The following is an 18,819-nucleotide window of genomic DNA, read 5'->3' on the forward strand; positions in this document are numbered from 1 at the left end:
TTGTGCATGTTTATATACACAAGTAATTTGTTTACCCCTCTGGTGAGTACAGCAGGGGTGTGAACAGTCACATGTGAAGGAGCTGATGCTGGTGGCCTGAACAGATTTCCCTGCAGGGCTTTGTACAGTCACAGTATTTGACCATCATGGCACCTCTCGTATAAATGTGCAAAAGTTCAGCGAACAACAATGCAGGTTCTGTGTTCTAAAAAAAGACTCCAGTGCACAACTTTGCAGAATGTTAGGGGCTTTTTTAAATTAAGTTACAGAAATAAAAGAATGAATAGAAAAACTACGCAGGACCAGTTCAACAGAGACGAAAACATGGAGTTGCAGAGTTATGATGTGGGGATGCATTCTGTACGATCGAGCTCGGAGATGCAATACTACAGTCAAGAAACAGGAATGCTATAGAGTAACAATGGCTATGTTTACATTCATTGTAATGTTCTGATATTACCCTGATAAAAATCTTACTGCCATGCAAACAGCATCTTCTGATCACCTTAATCTGAATAAGGTCAGACAAAATGGCGATGATCCTTTCTAACTATAACGAAGTAATATCATTCTCTAAAGCCTTTATTATTAAGTGTTACTGATGGTGGCTATATGTTTGTCTTGCTCTTCGTTACACAAAGACGTATGATTTAAAGGGCTACGCATAGCCACACCATCCTCCTCCCCTATTTCCTCCCTATTGCGACTTTGTGGCTTCTTGATCAAATTACTTTAGAATGACTTCTGCTTTGATGTGGAAATATATGAGTTGTGTCTCCTTCGAGCCGCGTGTAGGGGTGCTGTTTTACATAATGCCATTAAGGGTCGTATTCAAGGGTATTAACCACCGACTTACATGGTCGTCCCAGCTGGAGATCTCATTGGTCTTTTCATCGATCAGGTTTTGTTTCTTTCACGACATCTGGCAACACAGACTCTGTAATGCTCCGTGTTTTAAAAGCAACATGTAAATGGAAATAAAAATGTAATTTCTTATATGCATCTCATGCATAAACACTGTAATTGGAATAGTGTGTAATTTAGAATAATGTGGATAGTCAGAATATTGCTGTGCATGTACACATATCCACTGAAGAACTCCAGTATTATCATATAAGCTTTTTTGGCATTCTAATCATATATGAATTATCCTTTGTTGCAAGTTCTCATCATGTCATGATTATGCAACTGTGTATAACAAAGTTCTGTGTGTGCAAAGGCTGTATTCACCATGATGTGTTAAAATGTCTGGAACCAAGGCCACAGTTCCACTTTATTTACATAACCATTCTCATCATATACAGTAACTCAATAACAGATCTTATTGACACACATCAGTGGTGGCGTGCATAGCACTGGGTGGTGCATGACGTAATAATTGGCAACTTGGATGGCAGCAATGGAGAGTATTCACAAATGAGTTGTTTTCCCACTGTTTCTTTTCTCAGCATGTCTCTGTTTTTCACAGTCAAAGGGAGTTTTTTTTCTCTGCCAGTTAACTGGGTTTGAATGTAATTTTTGTGTGGAAAAAGAGCTTTTGGGAAATATTGGCTTACGTCTCCTTACGCAGTTGTGGAGTGTTTGGCTGTAATTAGGGCTGTCACAGTTATTGCGTAATCGCAATTATTTCTGCTGACCGCAATAATTTTGCGTAATCTTTTTAATCATCTCTATTCATATGCAAGAAAACAGCTGGATGAAACTAACATGTCATATTTCCATAATTATTTCCACATCATTTTCCACTGTTTGAGGTTTGACTGCCATCCTTATAATGACATCATCTTGTTGCACCCCCTTTTCTCTTCTGCTGTGGTTTAATAGCACCTGACTGAAGAATTACTCCCATTGTCTTTTTATCTTAAGATTCATAGCCTCTTTTATTCAACCCCTCCATCTATTAACATTTGTATCATGCATTTAATTACAAAGCCAAACACTGCAGCTCTCCTGTGAGCAGGCCAGGAATAAGGAATTATGGAAGGAGGCAAAACTTTCCAAACTTGGCCCTTTTTTCTGGTTACAAAACTGGCACAATCCACCTTGCTTGAGCTGTAATACCAACACTACAGATTTCAAATTAGCACTCAAACAACTATTTGAAAATCCAGCGAAACAAACATAACCAGAGCATACTTTGTTCTGCACACAGGGCTTAGGTCTGGGGTCACACAATATATAACAGACAGTAACAACGGATATATATCCTCAAAAGGAAGTGGTTCCAGTAAAAACATTGTGTTCTGGGGGGAACAAAGGCGCTGGATCTTGAAAGAGAAGCTGCAACTCAGACAAATAACCACTTCTTTAACTGACACTTTTCTGATGAAATTTCAGAGTCAGGTGTCTCAAATGTAACGTGAACCAAGATTGTGTTTTTTATTACCAGGCTTCCTTCTTTATTTCATATTTACTTAAGCGTTCAGATAGGTTCATGCTCACAGTAATGTCACCAATACAAATATTATTGCTGCAGAAAAAGGAAAATTCTCTGGAACAATCCACTCAGTACAGCAGTAAAAAAAAAAATTGCGGCTCTAGTGGAAGTGGCATTTTGGATTTTTGATTAAATAGTATGAAACGCTCTGTGCTGGATTCACCCTGACAAAGACTGCTTTGCTCCCAATTATTTCACTGGAGAAACTGTAAATATGAGTGGCAGCTAAGCTCAGCTGGGTCGCAAAGCATTTAGTTTGTGTATGTGAAATTATAGTTAAAACAAACTTTATATATTGGTGATAAAAAAGCCTATTTGCCACTGGTGTGCAGCATACAGTATAGATTGTACACAGAACATTTGAATTTAGAAACATTATTGACCCTGATGCTGCCTGATGCTACAGTTCTATGAGAAAATAAAAAATAAGGAGTTTTTTACTCTCTCGTTTGAAGGCTTGAGGTGTATGTGACTTGGTGATGCTGTTATACTGAGATAGACAGAGTTCTGATAGGGACCAGGAGGCAGAGCTTGGTCCAGTTCTCCCAATTTAAGCCTGCATACATATGTTCGGTAAGCACGGTAACATGCCCAGTTGAGTGAAGCTATAATTACCGTTTGACTTGGCCAGTAATCGGACCACCATTCTTGACCCAGTGTACATGTAAGACCGAGGCCCGTTTGAGTCTAGTTTAGCATATACATGCAGGAGTGATTTGACCTCCAACTGATTTTCTGGGTGTTTTTTTTTTCTGGCTTTGAGAAGCTTGATTTTATGTGGGTTTTGGTCTGTTTAGTATGTTTGAATGTATTTTAAAGACTTGTTTTTGGGTTTAAGTCGATAAATTGACTTCATTTGTTCAAAAAGTAGACGATATTTACTTGCTAACGTGTCTTGCTTCTTACTTATGTCGTGTTCAACTTTGCTTTTTAACTTCTTTCTTCTTTGGACAGAAACGTGGAAATAGCCTCTTTCATGTTTTGTTTTTTAAATTTTATCTGTCATTGTGTCCAAAATCATAAACTCATTTATTAATGCATACTGACTATTTTAACTATTGTATGTAGAGGACTACATATACAGCGCTCATCACAATAATAAATGACAATAAAATTAGGCAATGGGTAATTTTCTCTGCATTGTTTTTGACATTGCTGTCGTACAATTTAATGTATCAGATCAGTACCAATATGCATTTTCATTATGTACTCAGTGCCTTGTAACTTTTTTCACCAAATGAATAAATCTTAAATCTTAAAGTGGTTTCTGTTATGATTGTCTGCCTTGTTCACAAATGTTTTTACATCAAGCAAATCATTTTTTTGCTACAGCTCATGTCTTGTGTCTGCAGTTATACAAATATAAATACATTTAAAAAGACCAAACTACAACAAACTACTACTCAGTTTGTGGCTGATGTATGTTTTATACATCTACCTGCCAGCTGTATCATTTTCACATTAACAGTGCGGGTGGAGTATGAGGTGACTGGTTGAAATAAATTTACAAAACAAATTAAATATATACGGATTGTATTGCCAGTGATCTACATGCCATACGAGATGCAAAGATTTTGGCTGTAACCTAAACACAAAAGAAGAAGCTAACCTCAAAGAAGTCAAATTTGCAACAAATAGCTATCAGTGGGTAAAACAGCTGATCTGATAATGCCATTTTGTATTGATAAACTATTTATTATTTCATTTGTAAGACATTCAATCAGCAGTAAACATTTCATTATTGTAACATGACAGTGTAATGAGTAGAATACTGCTTTTTGTTGCGACTAAGTCTCTTGTCCCCCTTTTTAATCAAATTAGCTTTGTTTTATTTTTAGCAATTTCATGACAATGATAACCCTTGAAATTCCAAAAAGTTCAGCCCAAGATTACAGCTGTTTTGAGCAGAACTATTGTAATCTGTTAAAAGCCATGAAACATCTTACTATCGTAACCTGTAGAATACAGATTTCACACTAATGTCATGACCACTCACAGCTGAAACCTGCTATTTTTTGGCTCTAGGTGGGAATTGCCTTCTTCAAGGTTTGGTCAAAATGCTCTAAAAGGTTCAAAAATAGGTATGGAGCAGAACTTGTTCCATGTTTTGACACCTAAAAGCATGCTTTTAGGTGTCAAATTAGAGTTGGATGGTGCCTGAGCTCAGCCTAATGAGGAGAACCTGAGCTGATTACAGGGTTTGGCTCTCCTGCTTCTTCATGTTGAAGGAGTGTACTTTTACCTGTGTTCCAAATAACAGGATGCATATATTATGTAAGTGATCCTTAATTGTTATCATTTTGCTGTTATTTCTCAGTGAATTGTCATTTGATCTGTTGTATTGACAATATCAGTTTCCCAATCAGGAAGTAGTAAATTAAAGTTTGGCTGACATAACACAGCAGGAAGAACAGATGCGTTTGTCAGCAGCAGTCATCTTTTACAACAGTGTGAGCATTTGCTGGCTTTGTTAAACTGCAGTGTGCTTGAAGCACATCCGTAAAGCACCAATATAACTTGTAATTTATGGGGTATTTTCAATTACCAAATACCATTTTTGTGTGGACACAAATTGAGATTGGGTGACGGATGGGGAAAATCATTGGGACTAAAGTGGAAAATAGCTTAACTGCTTGACTGACAAAGTGTGTGTTTACATTTATGTTATCTCATTGAAGCACAGTCTGAGGTGTTTTCTGTGCAGCCATGTTTATACGTTTCTATTCTAAGGCGACTGTCGCATTTCAAATATAGCATTTGGATTTAAAACTTGAAATGATTTTTATATCATTGCACACAAAGTCTTCATTTAAATTGTATGCTGCCACATGTGAGAAACAGGATTCATGCAGTGACGCTTCAGAATAACTGCTCCATTAAAACATTTACATAGATATTTAAGCAATTACCAAGCGAACAGGCGAGAAAAAAGTAGACAACACTTTATCTGCTCATATGTTTGAAGCATGGCCATGTTTAGACCTATATGGTAAACTCGTTAAAACCGTGCAGAGTGAGCAGCAATTTAAAACTTTTGTCATGTTAAAGCAGCTCAACATCAAGAACTTCAGGATTTTTACTCGTACATTTCGAGGGATGAATTTTCAATTTACACCAGTAGCAGGTTTCAACAGGTTTCCTTCTTCCTGTGAATATCATTTCTGTGTGACACGCTTGCTTCTTTGTTGTGCTGACACCCTTTCGTGAAAGCTGAATATTGTTATATATAATTACTCTAACTTTGCCATACCTCATCTAGGGTTTATGTGGGTTCTTTGGGGCAGTGAAATTTTTCATTGTTTCTCCTCGTTAAAGAAAATTTTTTACCCTGATTTGACCTAACCACGGTTTAACCATAAAGCTTCACACGAGTGCACTTTTTGACTGCTGCAAACATGCCTGCTGGTCATACTAACAGCAACACTTGAGGCTCATCACTTTTCTCTAACTTGAGCCTCCTCTGTTCTCCCTCCTTCTGCCTGTGACCTGGCCATTTTTCACAGTTAAATATTTTCAGGATATCTCAATTTCTAAGATTCCAACAATGGTCAGTATTCTACCGGCACGTTTACAAGTGTTTACATGTTGCAACTGTGTCACACATCACATTTAAGTGACGTCACTTTATAGTAAGTGCTTAGAAACAAGAATGTCTCATTTGGTGAAATGAGCCGGGCTGCACAGGGGTGTGGTGGTTTACACTGTTGCCTCACCATCGCCTCACAAGAGCAAAGAATCAAGAAGGTTCCTCGTTCCAATCGCAGCTGTGTGGAGTTTCCATGCTCTCCTCATGCATATGTGGGATCTCTCCAGGTATTCTGGTTTCCTTCCACAGTCCAAAAACATGCTTGCATCTCTGGTGGGAGGAACAAAGATGCCTGGGGAGTTTTAGACGGGAGGAGCAGAGTGTGTGCAGCTTCAGCAGTAAAATAAAGGGTTGGTTTTAGAGACTGACGTCTTCTCAAAAATGACCTCATGGGTCATATGTTCATGCGGACAAGTAATAAGCGATAACTGCATTCAGATAATATGTAAAAAGAATTAATTTTTGTCCTAACCATGACATTTTCAACCCAAGCTAAGTCGTGTTGTCGAAGTGTTGTTACGTTATTGAATGGTTGTAATTCAGAAGTTTAAGAAAAATACTGTTTTTATATTTAGATGTCAAACTTATCTCCCATAGCTGAAAGCCCTACACATAATCCTCCTTCTTCATTCATTAGTGAACTATTTTTTTTCCAACGAAGCACTGGAATGGCATTTGCTCTGATGTGAAAAGCTCATGATATTATATTGTATTGAAATATTTGCACCAAAGTGTTTTATCATTATTTGAAGGTCATAAAGGATGTTAACCCACTCATATTGGCTGCATCGTATGGATGAGCCTTATAGAGTAATACCTTTAGACCCGGAGCAAGATTGACAAGTTTTTTATTTCTTGTCTGATGCAACGTTTGTTTTATTAGGCCTATTTTCATTTTCAAGACACACAAAATTGAAGTTTTGTCAAAAATGCATTCCAAGTGAAAAACTTCTCAAGCACTGTATTTCTGAAAGGATCTTAACCTGAGGTCTTCATGGTATGTTATCTTTAATAGGGTGATTTTACAATCTGGAGGTTGCAGTCAAGAAGCCTGCTCGCTTGATAAGGTTAAGCTACGTCAAAATAAGATATGATCAATCAGAGCTTATCACTGACTTTAAGGTGTGGACAGAAGTCTAACAGATAAGACTGATATGTGTGGCTGTGTACAGACTGAGGCCAGCTCCAGGTCAATCCAGGACCTCCAGAAGGCCATGTGCTCTTCAGATAAAATAAGGCCTTGTTGTAGGACTATGATTCACATAAACATGAGGGCCTACGGTTAAAATACTGTAAAAGTGACTCATAGGTATTTATCTTGTTAAATAAAAAACAAATCACATTTTTTTTATTTTTGGAGATGGTGAGAAAAGTGGCATACTGTACTGGATCAGAAAAACATGTAGCCCTGATCTGAATCCACATAATACAATATTGTCAATCTGCATCACTTCTATATTCTACACTCTCTGACTTCAAAGCAAGTGTCATTCACAAGGTCAGGTCTGGATGAGAATTACAGTCTCTTTGTCCGTTACTCAGACAGATTAAACATGTTACTGGAAGTGTAACAAACAGTGAAAATCCCTTTAAAAGAATGAGCTAAACATACCGTAACTTTTAAGTTTATTGCGTTCTGATGAACAAGCTGCTCTGTTAAATGTGCAGTGAGACAGTGCTAGAGGTTTTATTATAAAAGCCATTGTTTGATCTGTGTTATAACAATGTGTATTTACTATATGCAATGACATGATATACCTGGGCTCCCCGAGCAATTAAGGGATTATTTATATAGTACCTTTCAAAGCCAGCGACACAAAGTGCCTCACAAAGAACGTAAACATAGAATTAGACAAAATGACTCCCAGATGAAGATGGTCTGCAAAGGGGAAAAAAGCATTCAAATGTTAGAAATCAGTTGAAGTTCTATTAGTCAGGTCAGTGAGTTTTTCCTGGAAGGACGAGAAGGTAAAGACATGAGGTAAATGTACTGTGAGGTTAAAGGGACAGAAGTGTGTAGGGGTTTTTATAGTTTGGTCTGTTAGCAGCAGAAGTAGCAGCGAGAGGAATAAAAATGATACTAAACACTCTCAGATTCAGCGTGACTAACTGTATACATCAGGTATTACATCCCATGCATTTTGTGAATATATAACCCCCCTTTCCAAAATAGTTGGAACACTGCGTAAAATGTAAATGAAAACAGAATGCAATTATTTGCTAATCTGATGAGCAAACATTTTATTAAAAAATAGAACAGAAAACATGTCAAATATTGAATATTTCATGAAAAATATTTGCCCATTTTGAATTTGATGACAGCAACATGTCTTTAAAAAGTTGGGAGACGTCCATGTTTTCCACTGTGTAGCATCCCTTTTTCTTTTAAGAGTCAGTATACATCTGGAAACTGAGAAGAGTTATACATGCTGGATCTTTGGGAGAGGAAAGCCGTCCCATTCTTGTCCTGGTCTTGTTTGTTGTGTTTTCTGTTTCATGATGCCCTGAATATTTTCAATGAGTGAAAAGTCTGGACTGCAGGCAGGTCAGCACAGCACCCAAGCTCCTCTACTATGATGCTGTTGTAACAGATGCAGTATGTGGTTTAGCATGGTCTTGCTTGAATATGTGTGGCCCTCCCTGATAACATGGGCAACACCGTCATTTTATTCATGCTTACGGTACTCACAAAAAACTTTGAATGAAATTAAAGATGTTAGTATGAATGTATACAACCAGGATGTTGATTAGGCCACCTTTACTTTCTCTGACAAATCTCTCTTTGAAATTCAACCAGACGTTTAGATTTTTATATGCTTTCAGGCTTAGCTTCATAAATTTTCCCAGCATGCAATCGTGGTACATATAGATATAAGGAGACCCAATTTCAGGGCTGATGTTAATGTCCATGGTCCCCAAATTATTTGGTACGTCCCTTTAAGTTGAGATGTTCATTCGTTATATTCCAAATCCCACAAAAAAAAAAGCAGTCATGTGAATTGTTTCATGTCTTTGGGGCCATCAATTCAAGCACCCCAGGCGTGTTTAGGTTGAACAGTGACATAGGTGCATACCCTCCCAGATTTTGGGTCCCCTTCTAATTGTACCAGAATGAGCAATCTTTTTTTCCTATTATTTTAATAAGCTCTCTGTGCTTAAAAACTAATTGGATTTTATATTTCCCCAAAGTGATATGTTCTAAATTAGTCATTTCTGTCACTATAAAGCCTTACTTTTCATTGCAGATATATATGTTGCATTGCTTCGCCTTTAGTTTTCTTTCTTTTAACTTGCTCTTTTTTATGTACATGACCTATTCCATTCAGTTCTTTCTGCACATCAAGGCTTTGTGTGTAACCCTCACTGCCTTTATTAGGTCCACATGAAAGCTCTAAAACAATCCATCACAGCAGCTATGCCATAAATTCAACTTTATCAAAGCTTTTACATTCTCACTTTTTATTTGCATTGTCAAATATGATCATTCACAGTACATTTGTTATTGAGGTCATGGGTGGTAGGGTATAGCATTCCTAAACTGTCCTATTTCAGGAGCTGTAACTGTCGAATTTTTAAGTTTATATGTTTATTTGTCAGGATGGTTTAATGAATAAATAACCACAGCTACAGCTGACTTGTATATTTAGTAATGATGATGATTACATTGCATATCAGAAGTAAAGCTTGTTGAACCAATGTACATTACCAGGTATATATGCAGTACATTCAGAGACAGTAATGGCTTTAATTGATTGCTTATTATATTCTTATGTACACCTTTTAAGTGTCATGTGACTAATGTGAGTGGTTGCTGTAGCAAAGCAAAATGTCTTTGTGATTAAAAAGTACACTGTACTTTCACAACTTTCATATTTACAACCATCTCTCACCATAGTTTCTACTTTTCCCTCTTGTCTTTCTCAAGACAGTTCTGCAGACTCTAGTATCTATCCTTTTTGTCCTCTTTCTTTCCTCGCCCACTTCTTGGCTGTTTGAATCCTAATGAATCAAGTGTGTAAGCGAGCTGTCAGAATTCTTTTACGTCTCTGTCAATCTTGTCTCCACTACTTTTTTAACTCTAAGAGATATTTGTCTGAGTGCTCAGTCTAAAATCCTCCTTCACTTACTCCCCCTTGTTTCTCTCTATATGAGCACTTTCCTACCTACTCTATGAAGGCATGCATCCAGTGACGGCCTTACCCAGCACTTCCTCCATCGTCGTCTAACTGCATCTCCACGTTGTTCTCTTAACAATGATTCTTGTAGTGTCCCCATTTCTGCTGCCTTCCTTCCTGTTCTGTTTCACATCTGGCTGTGTCTTCCTAAAGTAAAACACAATTACTCATGTTCCCACGAAGCCAACACTCAACCGCACTGATATTTTGAGTCTGTGCTTCTTGTCAGAGCACAGCAGTGATTCAGTCTTCTCAGCCTTGCAATGCCAGTCTTTTGTCTTTGTCTTTAAATCAACCAAACACACTTAGTATTTCTTACTGATTCCCTTGGATCATCTCTGGTTGACCTCCTGTTTTGTCAGACCACACCCTGACTGCTGACAGGGACTTCTGCGCAGCTTTCCAGGAAAGTCTTTGTGCTTAGAGACAAACAAATATGATGTGCTGACCACATGTCAGTGACAACACAACCCCGCCAGACTGTAAGCAAAAACACAGTCTTCAGGAGATGCGCTGAATCGTTTGGCTGATCATGGTCTTTTCTATCTTCTCAGTCTCTCCTGTTTGTGACATTTTGTAGAACAGCCTAAGACAGACCACCCAAATTCAATATGCTCCTACATCTTGATCTAATGTGCCAATTGGCAGGACAGCATACTTGATTAGTTCAGAAATGTTAAAAATCAATTTTAGACAGGGTTTTTTTTCTTTTAGGCTTTGTATATGTTAAGAAGAACATGCTTTCATGTTCAAATATTTAGTTAATGTTAAAAGAAGACACGTCTTTCTCCTCCTCAATGTTTCTGATCGTTGACTGTCCAACAGATGCTAGAATGCTTGCAAAAATTCTGTTTTTGTAGATTTAATCACCGACAACCCTGATGTTCTCCTGCTGTGGGCTTTGTGGCTCTGTAATGTCACACTGGTTCCTTTGTTCATGACATATAAGAGTTATAATCCACACCACAGTTAGTGAGATTTTCCATTAGAATCTAAACATGTAATTTTTTGGCATTTGCTCAGACTACAGATCGTTTTTCTTGGCAGGACAGTCAAATAAAGATTTTACCAAGCTTCTAATCTTGGGGGAAAATCTCTTACCCATGGTCCTCGTACTTAATTCTTTCATCATCTGCTTCATGGTAAAATAAATAATCCTCACTTGTCTTTTTACTGTGAAGCAGGTTCAGAAAGCGTTTTGCTTATATTAGCAGAACATTAAAATCATTAACGGCTGCACACGCCTGCTTTGCAGTTGCAGTAAGAAAAAAATGCATCTAGAAGCAGGTATTCATGGCGGATAGCTTCTCAAAATGAAGATAAGTGACTGTGATGGACTCCACAGGAGAAGACAAGTTCCTGATAAAGTTTCTGTCCTTTTTTTTTGTCCTATTTTCACTTGTTTAGTAAGGGTGGGGTTTCACTGAAAATATGAGACCACACACTTTTCTGCATGAGTCAACAGGTTTTTGGGGGTTTTTTTGTCAGCCCTGTCAATCTAACCAGATCAAACCACACCCAACCAATCCCAGCAAAGCAGAGTTAAACTCTCAAAGGATGTGTTCTTTTGCTTTGGACTTAAAATCTAACAACATGTATTGGATTATTCATTAAAAATCGGATTCTTTTGTCATACAACAGGAGACAATGTGCCTCACAAGAAGATGGTACACAGAGTTGTCTACAACCATCTAAAAAATATCACTTGACTTGGCTGAAAATATTGAAATAATTTGAATTATTTCTTCATTGACAAGATTATTTTCTCTTGTGAGTAAATGAAAACAATTACTAAAATGTGTTTTTTTTTTCAATACAGGCCTCAAAACAAGAAATTACTGAAACAAAGGTAGATACATTTGGAAACTATGCAAAATCGAAAATACAGACACAAAACTAAGTAACCGTGACTTCCTTCATCCCTTACTGCATGATCTTAAAGCAGTACCAGGGAATTCTAGGGGCCAGATCTATAAGACTCACAAAGTAAGAGAGTGCATACGCATTCTTTTAGCCAGATGCTTAGAGGCGGGACTGATTCTTTCGTAAATCTCTGATCATCGTGAAAGAGTAGTTTTCCATCTCTATTTTTATCCATGAATAGATGCGGACTCTCCGTTTATTAATCATTTGAAAATGATAACATAATTTGCACCACAACTAGACAGACATGAGGACGAAGCGACAGCGAAAGAAAGAAAGAAAAAAAGAAAGGAAGCACAGTTTTACTGAATGTAAAATTGAGATACTCATTAGTGAAGTAGTGAAAAAGAAATCTGGCTTTCTTAAACAGCTTTTGGAAGCCTAAGACAGCACATGAGCCAACTTGTGCCAGAAAATTAGAGCTACCATTACACACTCATTCTCATAAGGTGCATATCTATGCAAATTGCTTGAGTGATTTCAAGAAATGTAAAAGAATAATGTTTATTTCTGGCAACTCGCTGTAAACTGGAGATGCAGAATGAGCCGTAGCATGCCTACTCAGTCCCTCTAAAAGGACATCAGAGTGCACTACTTTCAAAATCTAAATAAAAAATCTGACTGGAGAACAGTGTTTCTGTGACAGTTCAGTAAATGTATAAAAAAAATCTGCGTAACATCTATGTCCATGGATGGAATCCAAGAACTTTAACTTCCCCGTTCTGTGATCCGATAATAAAGAAGTGTCCTGAATATGTGATGTGATCCTATCCAGGACAACCACATTAAATCAATTTTCCCCAGTTTTAAAGCATGGAGGCGAGGTTGATATAGGACTGCAAGATCCTATGTGTTGATTGCACTATGAATGCCCGTAAATGCACCAAAAGACCATTTGAATATTCCACCATGATAATGATGTAAATACACATGCTCAGATCACACAAGAGTAAAGAAAGAAAAAAAGAATTACTGGCTTAATGTGTCCACAAACATGAATGTTTGAAAAAGAGCAACACAAGTCATGCAGCATAGAAAAGATGAGAAAAACAGCCTCTGAAGAATGACTGAATATTTCTCATGCAATTTTTGCAAATCTGGTGTCCTCCATGCTGAGGAAATATTGGCAAATCGAAAAATTTGAGCTCAACAATGTATGGTAACTCTTGCTTGCACTGAATTCCTACTGTGAAATCTGTCTTTTGATTATGTTTAATCTGAATGCTTTTAGCAAATTCTCTACATTATTTTGCAGTAATTCAGTGAATGTGAGATGATGCGTGTTTGGATCATTCTGTATCGTGTTCTGTTCATACGTTACATGGCTCAGTGTTTTTTTATTATTCAGTAAATGCCAACAAAATGCACACAAAAGATGTTTACCAAATCACTTGAGGTCAAACTATAGTCCCTGTATGTCTCAATGTTTGTGCTTGATGCAACAATGAAGCACACCAACCAAAATGAAGCTGCTTAGATTATTCATGAGTAGTATTAACAAGTTTTTGATGATGGTTAGTCAGTTATTAGTAGTGGCCACTTGAGTCCACATGTGGGTAAAAATGTGTTCACCTTTAAGCCTAATCATCAGTGACAGATAATACTGTGTGATGATGGGCAGTTGAGTCACTAACTCCTACTTAACTGTACCTCACATACAATTTGTATGACTGTAGGAAGAGTTTGTACATAGCATAAGCCCCCCACCCCATCTCTAAATGATCATTTCTCACAGAAGAGATAGACATTTGGAACATTTTCCCAGGATTTATGAGTATGTGTTCAGAAACACATTCACCACATCTTTCATCAAAGACCTTTCCATGAGAATTAAACCATTCAGCCATGTGTAATTTTGTCAAAAACAACTGGCTTTGCAGGCCTTAATACCCAGACATGACAAGCACACACTGCCCACTACGGTACATTGTGTTATGGTACACTGCTGAGTCATTGTGTATTATGTAGTGTGGCGTTAGCATGTGTGCGCATGCGTATGGTTATAAGAATGCACATGTAGCGGAGCTGCTTATTCACATTAGAGTGACGCATGTGTTTAAGAAGCCTGTTGACGCTAACCAGTCAGGCTGCAAACATACACACACACACACACAGCGCAGTGTGTGATGCTCCCACTGTAGGATTATACAGGTAAACCTCTGAGTTCAGTCTGTGGCTGCTGGCTAATACCCTCTAAATACGTTTGCAGTGGACTGCCTGTGCTCCCTGAACATATTCCATGTCTGCAGTGTAGGAAAGGTTGTCACAAAAGCTGTGTTCAGGAACGTCGGGATGTCCAGATATTTGTTGTTGTAGACGAATATTGCTATTCTGTTATACTCCACACATCTGCCTTATAAGAAGAAGCACTTGTTGCTCCATGGATTTAAAACTGAAAGTAGGTGGAGAAGAAGATTAAAGTGGTGAAGTGCAATAATAACGGACAGGTTGTGCAAGGAAAAGCAATATGCCAATATGCTTCTGGACATTAATGGTAAAATGGTAAGAAATGTTGGCACCTTTTTTGCTTTGTGTGTGTTCAACTTGCTCAGTCTGTGAATGATTCACAGATTCTCATGTCATCCTTGTTTCCTCTGCAGGTTTCAGCTACAGAAGAATGTGTCGGACCTATGAGATTGACTCAGGAGCCAATTCAGGTAAGTGCATTGCAGTCTGAAAAACATATTACTTTTAGGATGATCAGGGACAAGTTTGGGGAGGCTTAAATGTAAGGATCTCTGAATAGAAGAAAAGGAGTATGCTGCTCACTTTTGTTTCAGTTGAGCTTCACAAATTGTCTTTCATATGTTTTTGTTTTTTGTTTCTTTTTGCAAAATTCTGTACTTTCTTTGTCAACTATTTTCATATGTACAGTAGGTTTTTTTTGTTCTTTAGCTCATAAGAAATGTAATTTTCTTATTCTCCAGTTTCCGGAGATATGCATGATATTGGATGGTAACAAAATATTCTCAATAACTCCCTTTCTTTCATCTTCAGTTATTTATACCATATTTATTTACATACACTGTTCCATTAAAACTAGGAAGAGACGGCCAATGGACCAATTGTGCTCTTTTGCTAAGTTCAAGTCACATTGGGATTTTCTGCAAATATAATCTTTCCACAGGGAAAAACCAATGCAATCAATTTCCTTTACTAGTAAAAAAAAACATACAAAGGCCTATTCAAAATGTAATTTTTTTTATTTATGAAGTAACTTTGTTCAAAGTCCAGCTAACAGGGAGAAAAGCCAACTAAATCAAATCAGTATTTATTAGGAGAACTGTTAGGATGATTACAGTGTGGCTGAAAAATGTATTCAAAACTTCATCTGAGGAAAAATGAGATATTTTAATTGTTTAAAGAGTGAGTCATGTCAGGAGGATATCTTCCAAGGTTTTCTACTTAAGACTGTTCTTGAAAAGATTTCTCATGTTAATATCAATTTTATAAATACAAATTAAGGTCAGATTTGGATCTTGCACTTAACATAATATGAACCAAATCTGGTATTCATCCCTTGTGACCTATTTACTGAAATGTTTTTGTTTTTTTCTAGCACTATAGTTAATGTGGTATCACAGACTCTGCAGACACCTTGTCTGTCCTCTGTTGTGTCAGTCTCGCTGGGATTTTAACTTGCCCGTCAAGAGCCCTGGAATATTGCAAGGTTAGGCAGGGTTGAGTCAGGGATTGCTTGGGCTCATCCTCTGGTAAGGGATTAGGACATGTGCAAGTAAGATTTATGCTTATGTAATATAAAAAGTAAGAGCTCCTAGGGGTTACAGGCTGCAGGATGCAAACACCACAAAGCATTCCTCTATTCTGCCAGTTCCTACCCCGAGAATGAGCTGCTTTGTTAGGTGCTTGTTTATTGCCTTGATTTGATTTGCTTTGGTTTGAGCTGTGCTGATTTGACCCATCTCCAGGGGTTTCTGAGTTCAGCTCACTCCAGTGAAGTGATGTGAGAAGCCTGGCAGGCCACTCATGTTAATGTTCAGCTACAGTGTGCCGCTCCATCCCTCCTCCTCTTTCTTATTGAACAAGCCAAAAAGCGTTGTAGCAGGAATCTCTGGCAGTATGCGGGCAGGTGGAAGGCTTTATTAAAAAGGCTTGTAAGAACTTGTCTCATGCCTCATAAAACCACAGAACAGCCCCCCCCCCAAAAAAAAACCCAGCACATTTTTACTGAAGTTGTACCTCCAACATTCTGCTGAATCCATGACCTAACCCTCTCCCACTACGCTCCTTCCACGGAAACAGAGAGATGAAAAGAGAGATAAAATGCTCTGCAGGGCAGAGCTATATGTTGGGACTTTTCCTTGACATTTACTGTTACAGCCTGACAGCGCTGGACAGTTTCAAGTTCTCCAGATACCTCCTCCTTCACCCCATCTAGAAATTCACCCATGATACAGATGATAGAATGAAAAGCATCTCTTTTGTTATATTTCTCAAACATATACATGTGATGTAGTTGTAAAAATCTGGTGATATACTTTTAGCAGATGTGTTTTCCCCTGCAGAACCTTCAGTCACTGTTTGTAATGTAAACATTTAGAAACCCAATGGAAACTTTGCTGGCAAGAAAAATAATTGTTTCATCAGTTCCATTTTTTTTTCTAAATTAGAATTACACAAATTCATAGCTTACAGCCTCATAACGGCAAAACCGCCTTATAAGAAATTTGTCCATATGATGTAATTCAGGTGTTCTATCTGAGAGCGCGCTGTATGTCGGAGGTTTAATGGCTTGATTTAAATCTACAAAGCTGAGCTTTATCGTCCGTCCATTATGTGAAGACAAATTCACTCCTATAGCCCAATCACTTGATAGCTTTTTCATCAGCTTTTTGTAGCACTGCAAATTTTGAATGAACAAATTAATCTGATGACCATCTTCCTGATTATTGTTTTGAGTCCAGTGATGGAAAATGTGTATCAGAATTTCTGAAAGCACCGCTCACGCTATTAAAACTACCTGTTTTAACTCTGTTTTAATAAAAACAAAGATATGTACCACTAAAAGGCTGCGATTTCGCTTTAAAACGAGAAAAGTTACATAAACAAATCCCTAAAATGATGCCTGATTAATTTTCAAAAAATCAACTGACTGCACATTTAGTAATTGTTTCAGTTACAAGTTATTCTGCAGAACACTAAAACTATTTGGATACATCTTAACAAGACCTCTTTTTAAAATGTAGTAATTTTTTTGCAAGACTGATTTGCTTCCTCAGCATTTCTTTTACCAGATTAAAGGAAAGAAAAAGTATATTTATTACATGTAAGTGCTAATTTATAATGTAATCCAAAACACAACAAATGATAAAACCTGTAAGAAGTATTCTAATTTAAGTCATCAGATGGGGAAGTTTCTTCTCGACATACAAAAAATTAAAAAATCAGTTCAAACTGGTGAGTTGAAAAATGTTTGGACCTTGACAATCTGTGTTTAAAATACAAATCTCCATTCCAGCAGCACCAACGCTAACTAAACTTTTCTGTTCATTCTTACTAAAATTCTAAAAGTTTTTAACAATTTTGTAAACATAGCCAAATATATTCCAAAAACATGGTGAAAACTACTTATATCTTTTGGCTGTTGACGGTATTCTATCATTTAGAAAGTGATAAAACGATATATACAAAACTCTTTCTGTGAAAACCCTCGATTCTAATATGTCAACATAGTTAAAAAAGCGTTTTGAACCTGGTTGCATCTAGTATTCAAATTTCTATTAAGGAAATGCATGCAAATGTATTACTTTAATGTTAATTATTGAGTGGAAAAGTGTCAGGATTGTGAAATTCAGTAAAACTTTTCATCTTATTTACTTGCATTGTCTCCCCTGAAAGATCTCATATTGCACAAACTCACAAGTTCTTCATGTTATTTGATATATTTATTTGTATTTTAGCTCTATTGGTTTGCTTTGTTTTGTTGCTACATGCAAATGAGAATCACAACATGTTTCACCCGGCGTACTTTGCTGCAGCTTCTCCTGCCTGAGAAGCTTTATTTTTAGCTCCTGTCTCTTTAAAGTCACAGCGTGTGACATTGAAGGTAATCCAGTGACAGAAATACAATGTGTTAAACAACTGCTATGATTTTATTTTTGTAGAAACATATGAAAATAAGAAATGTTGTGTTTTCGTCACCTGAGAATGAGCAATGCACATCCAAAGATGCCTGCCCTCCTAGCCCTCTGCCATGTTCCACATCCATGTTTTTGCAGTAGCCCAGAAGAAATAAATCCTATCTGGAGTAGACGAAACTTATGTAGTTGTAAAGTTTGCAAATTGCAACTATTCACATAAAGCAATGGCACCGAAGATGGGTTGGGTCAGACAACAGATCTGATCCAGTCTAATGTAGTGCCAACCCTGGTAACTGCTGCAGCTGCTGTTTGACTCGGATATAAACCTCCTCCCTCCAGTGGAATAAAAGAGGCAAAAATAAAAAGACCTGGGAATTGAATGGAGCATTAGAAAATATGTTTCCAAAAATAAATGTATTTATCAAACTAATAAACTTATCCACATTCATCATTTATTTACTTGAGGATTTATTTCACTTAGATGTTTATTTGAGTATTCATCCATGTATTTATTACTGACCGATCACATTTTCTGATGACCTGAACCCTCTGCACACCTCTCACACGAAGACACATGAAGGGAGAGACAAAAGCTAA

General features: G+C 37.3%; 1 protein-coding gene across 1 annotated transcript in view; it reads left to right on the forward strand.

Annotated features, from left to right (window-relative positions):
* pde8b (phosphodiesterase 8B) overlaps window positions 1-18,819 on the forward strand; it is a 57,121-nt gene that overhangs the window by 6,992 nt on the left and 31,310 nt on the right. Inside the window, exon 2 of the mRNA XM_072372076.1 lies at window positions 14,722-14,778. Coding sequence (XP_072228177.1) covers window positions 14,722-14,778 — 57 coding nt within the window. The remainder of the gene's footprint in view (window positions 1-14,721; window positions 14,779-18,819) is intronic.

Source organism: Leuresthes tenuis, unplaced genomic scaffold (assembly GCF_036924035.1).
Source record: "Leuresthes tenuis unplaced genomic scaffold, fLeuTen1.0.hap1 SCAF_19, whole genome shotgun sequence".
Lineage (NCBI taxonomy): Eukaryota > Metazoa > Chordata > Actinopteri > Atheriniformes > Atherinopsidae > Leuresthes > Leuresthes tenuis.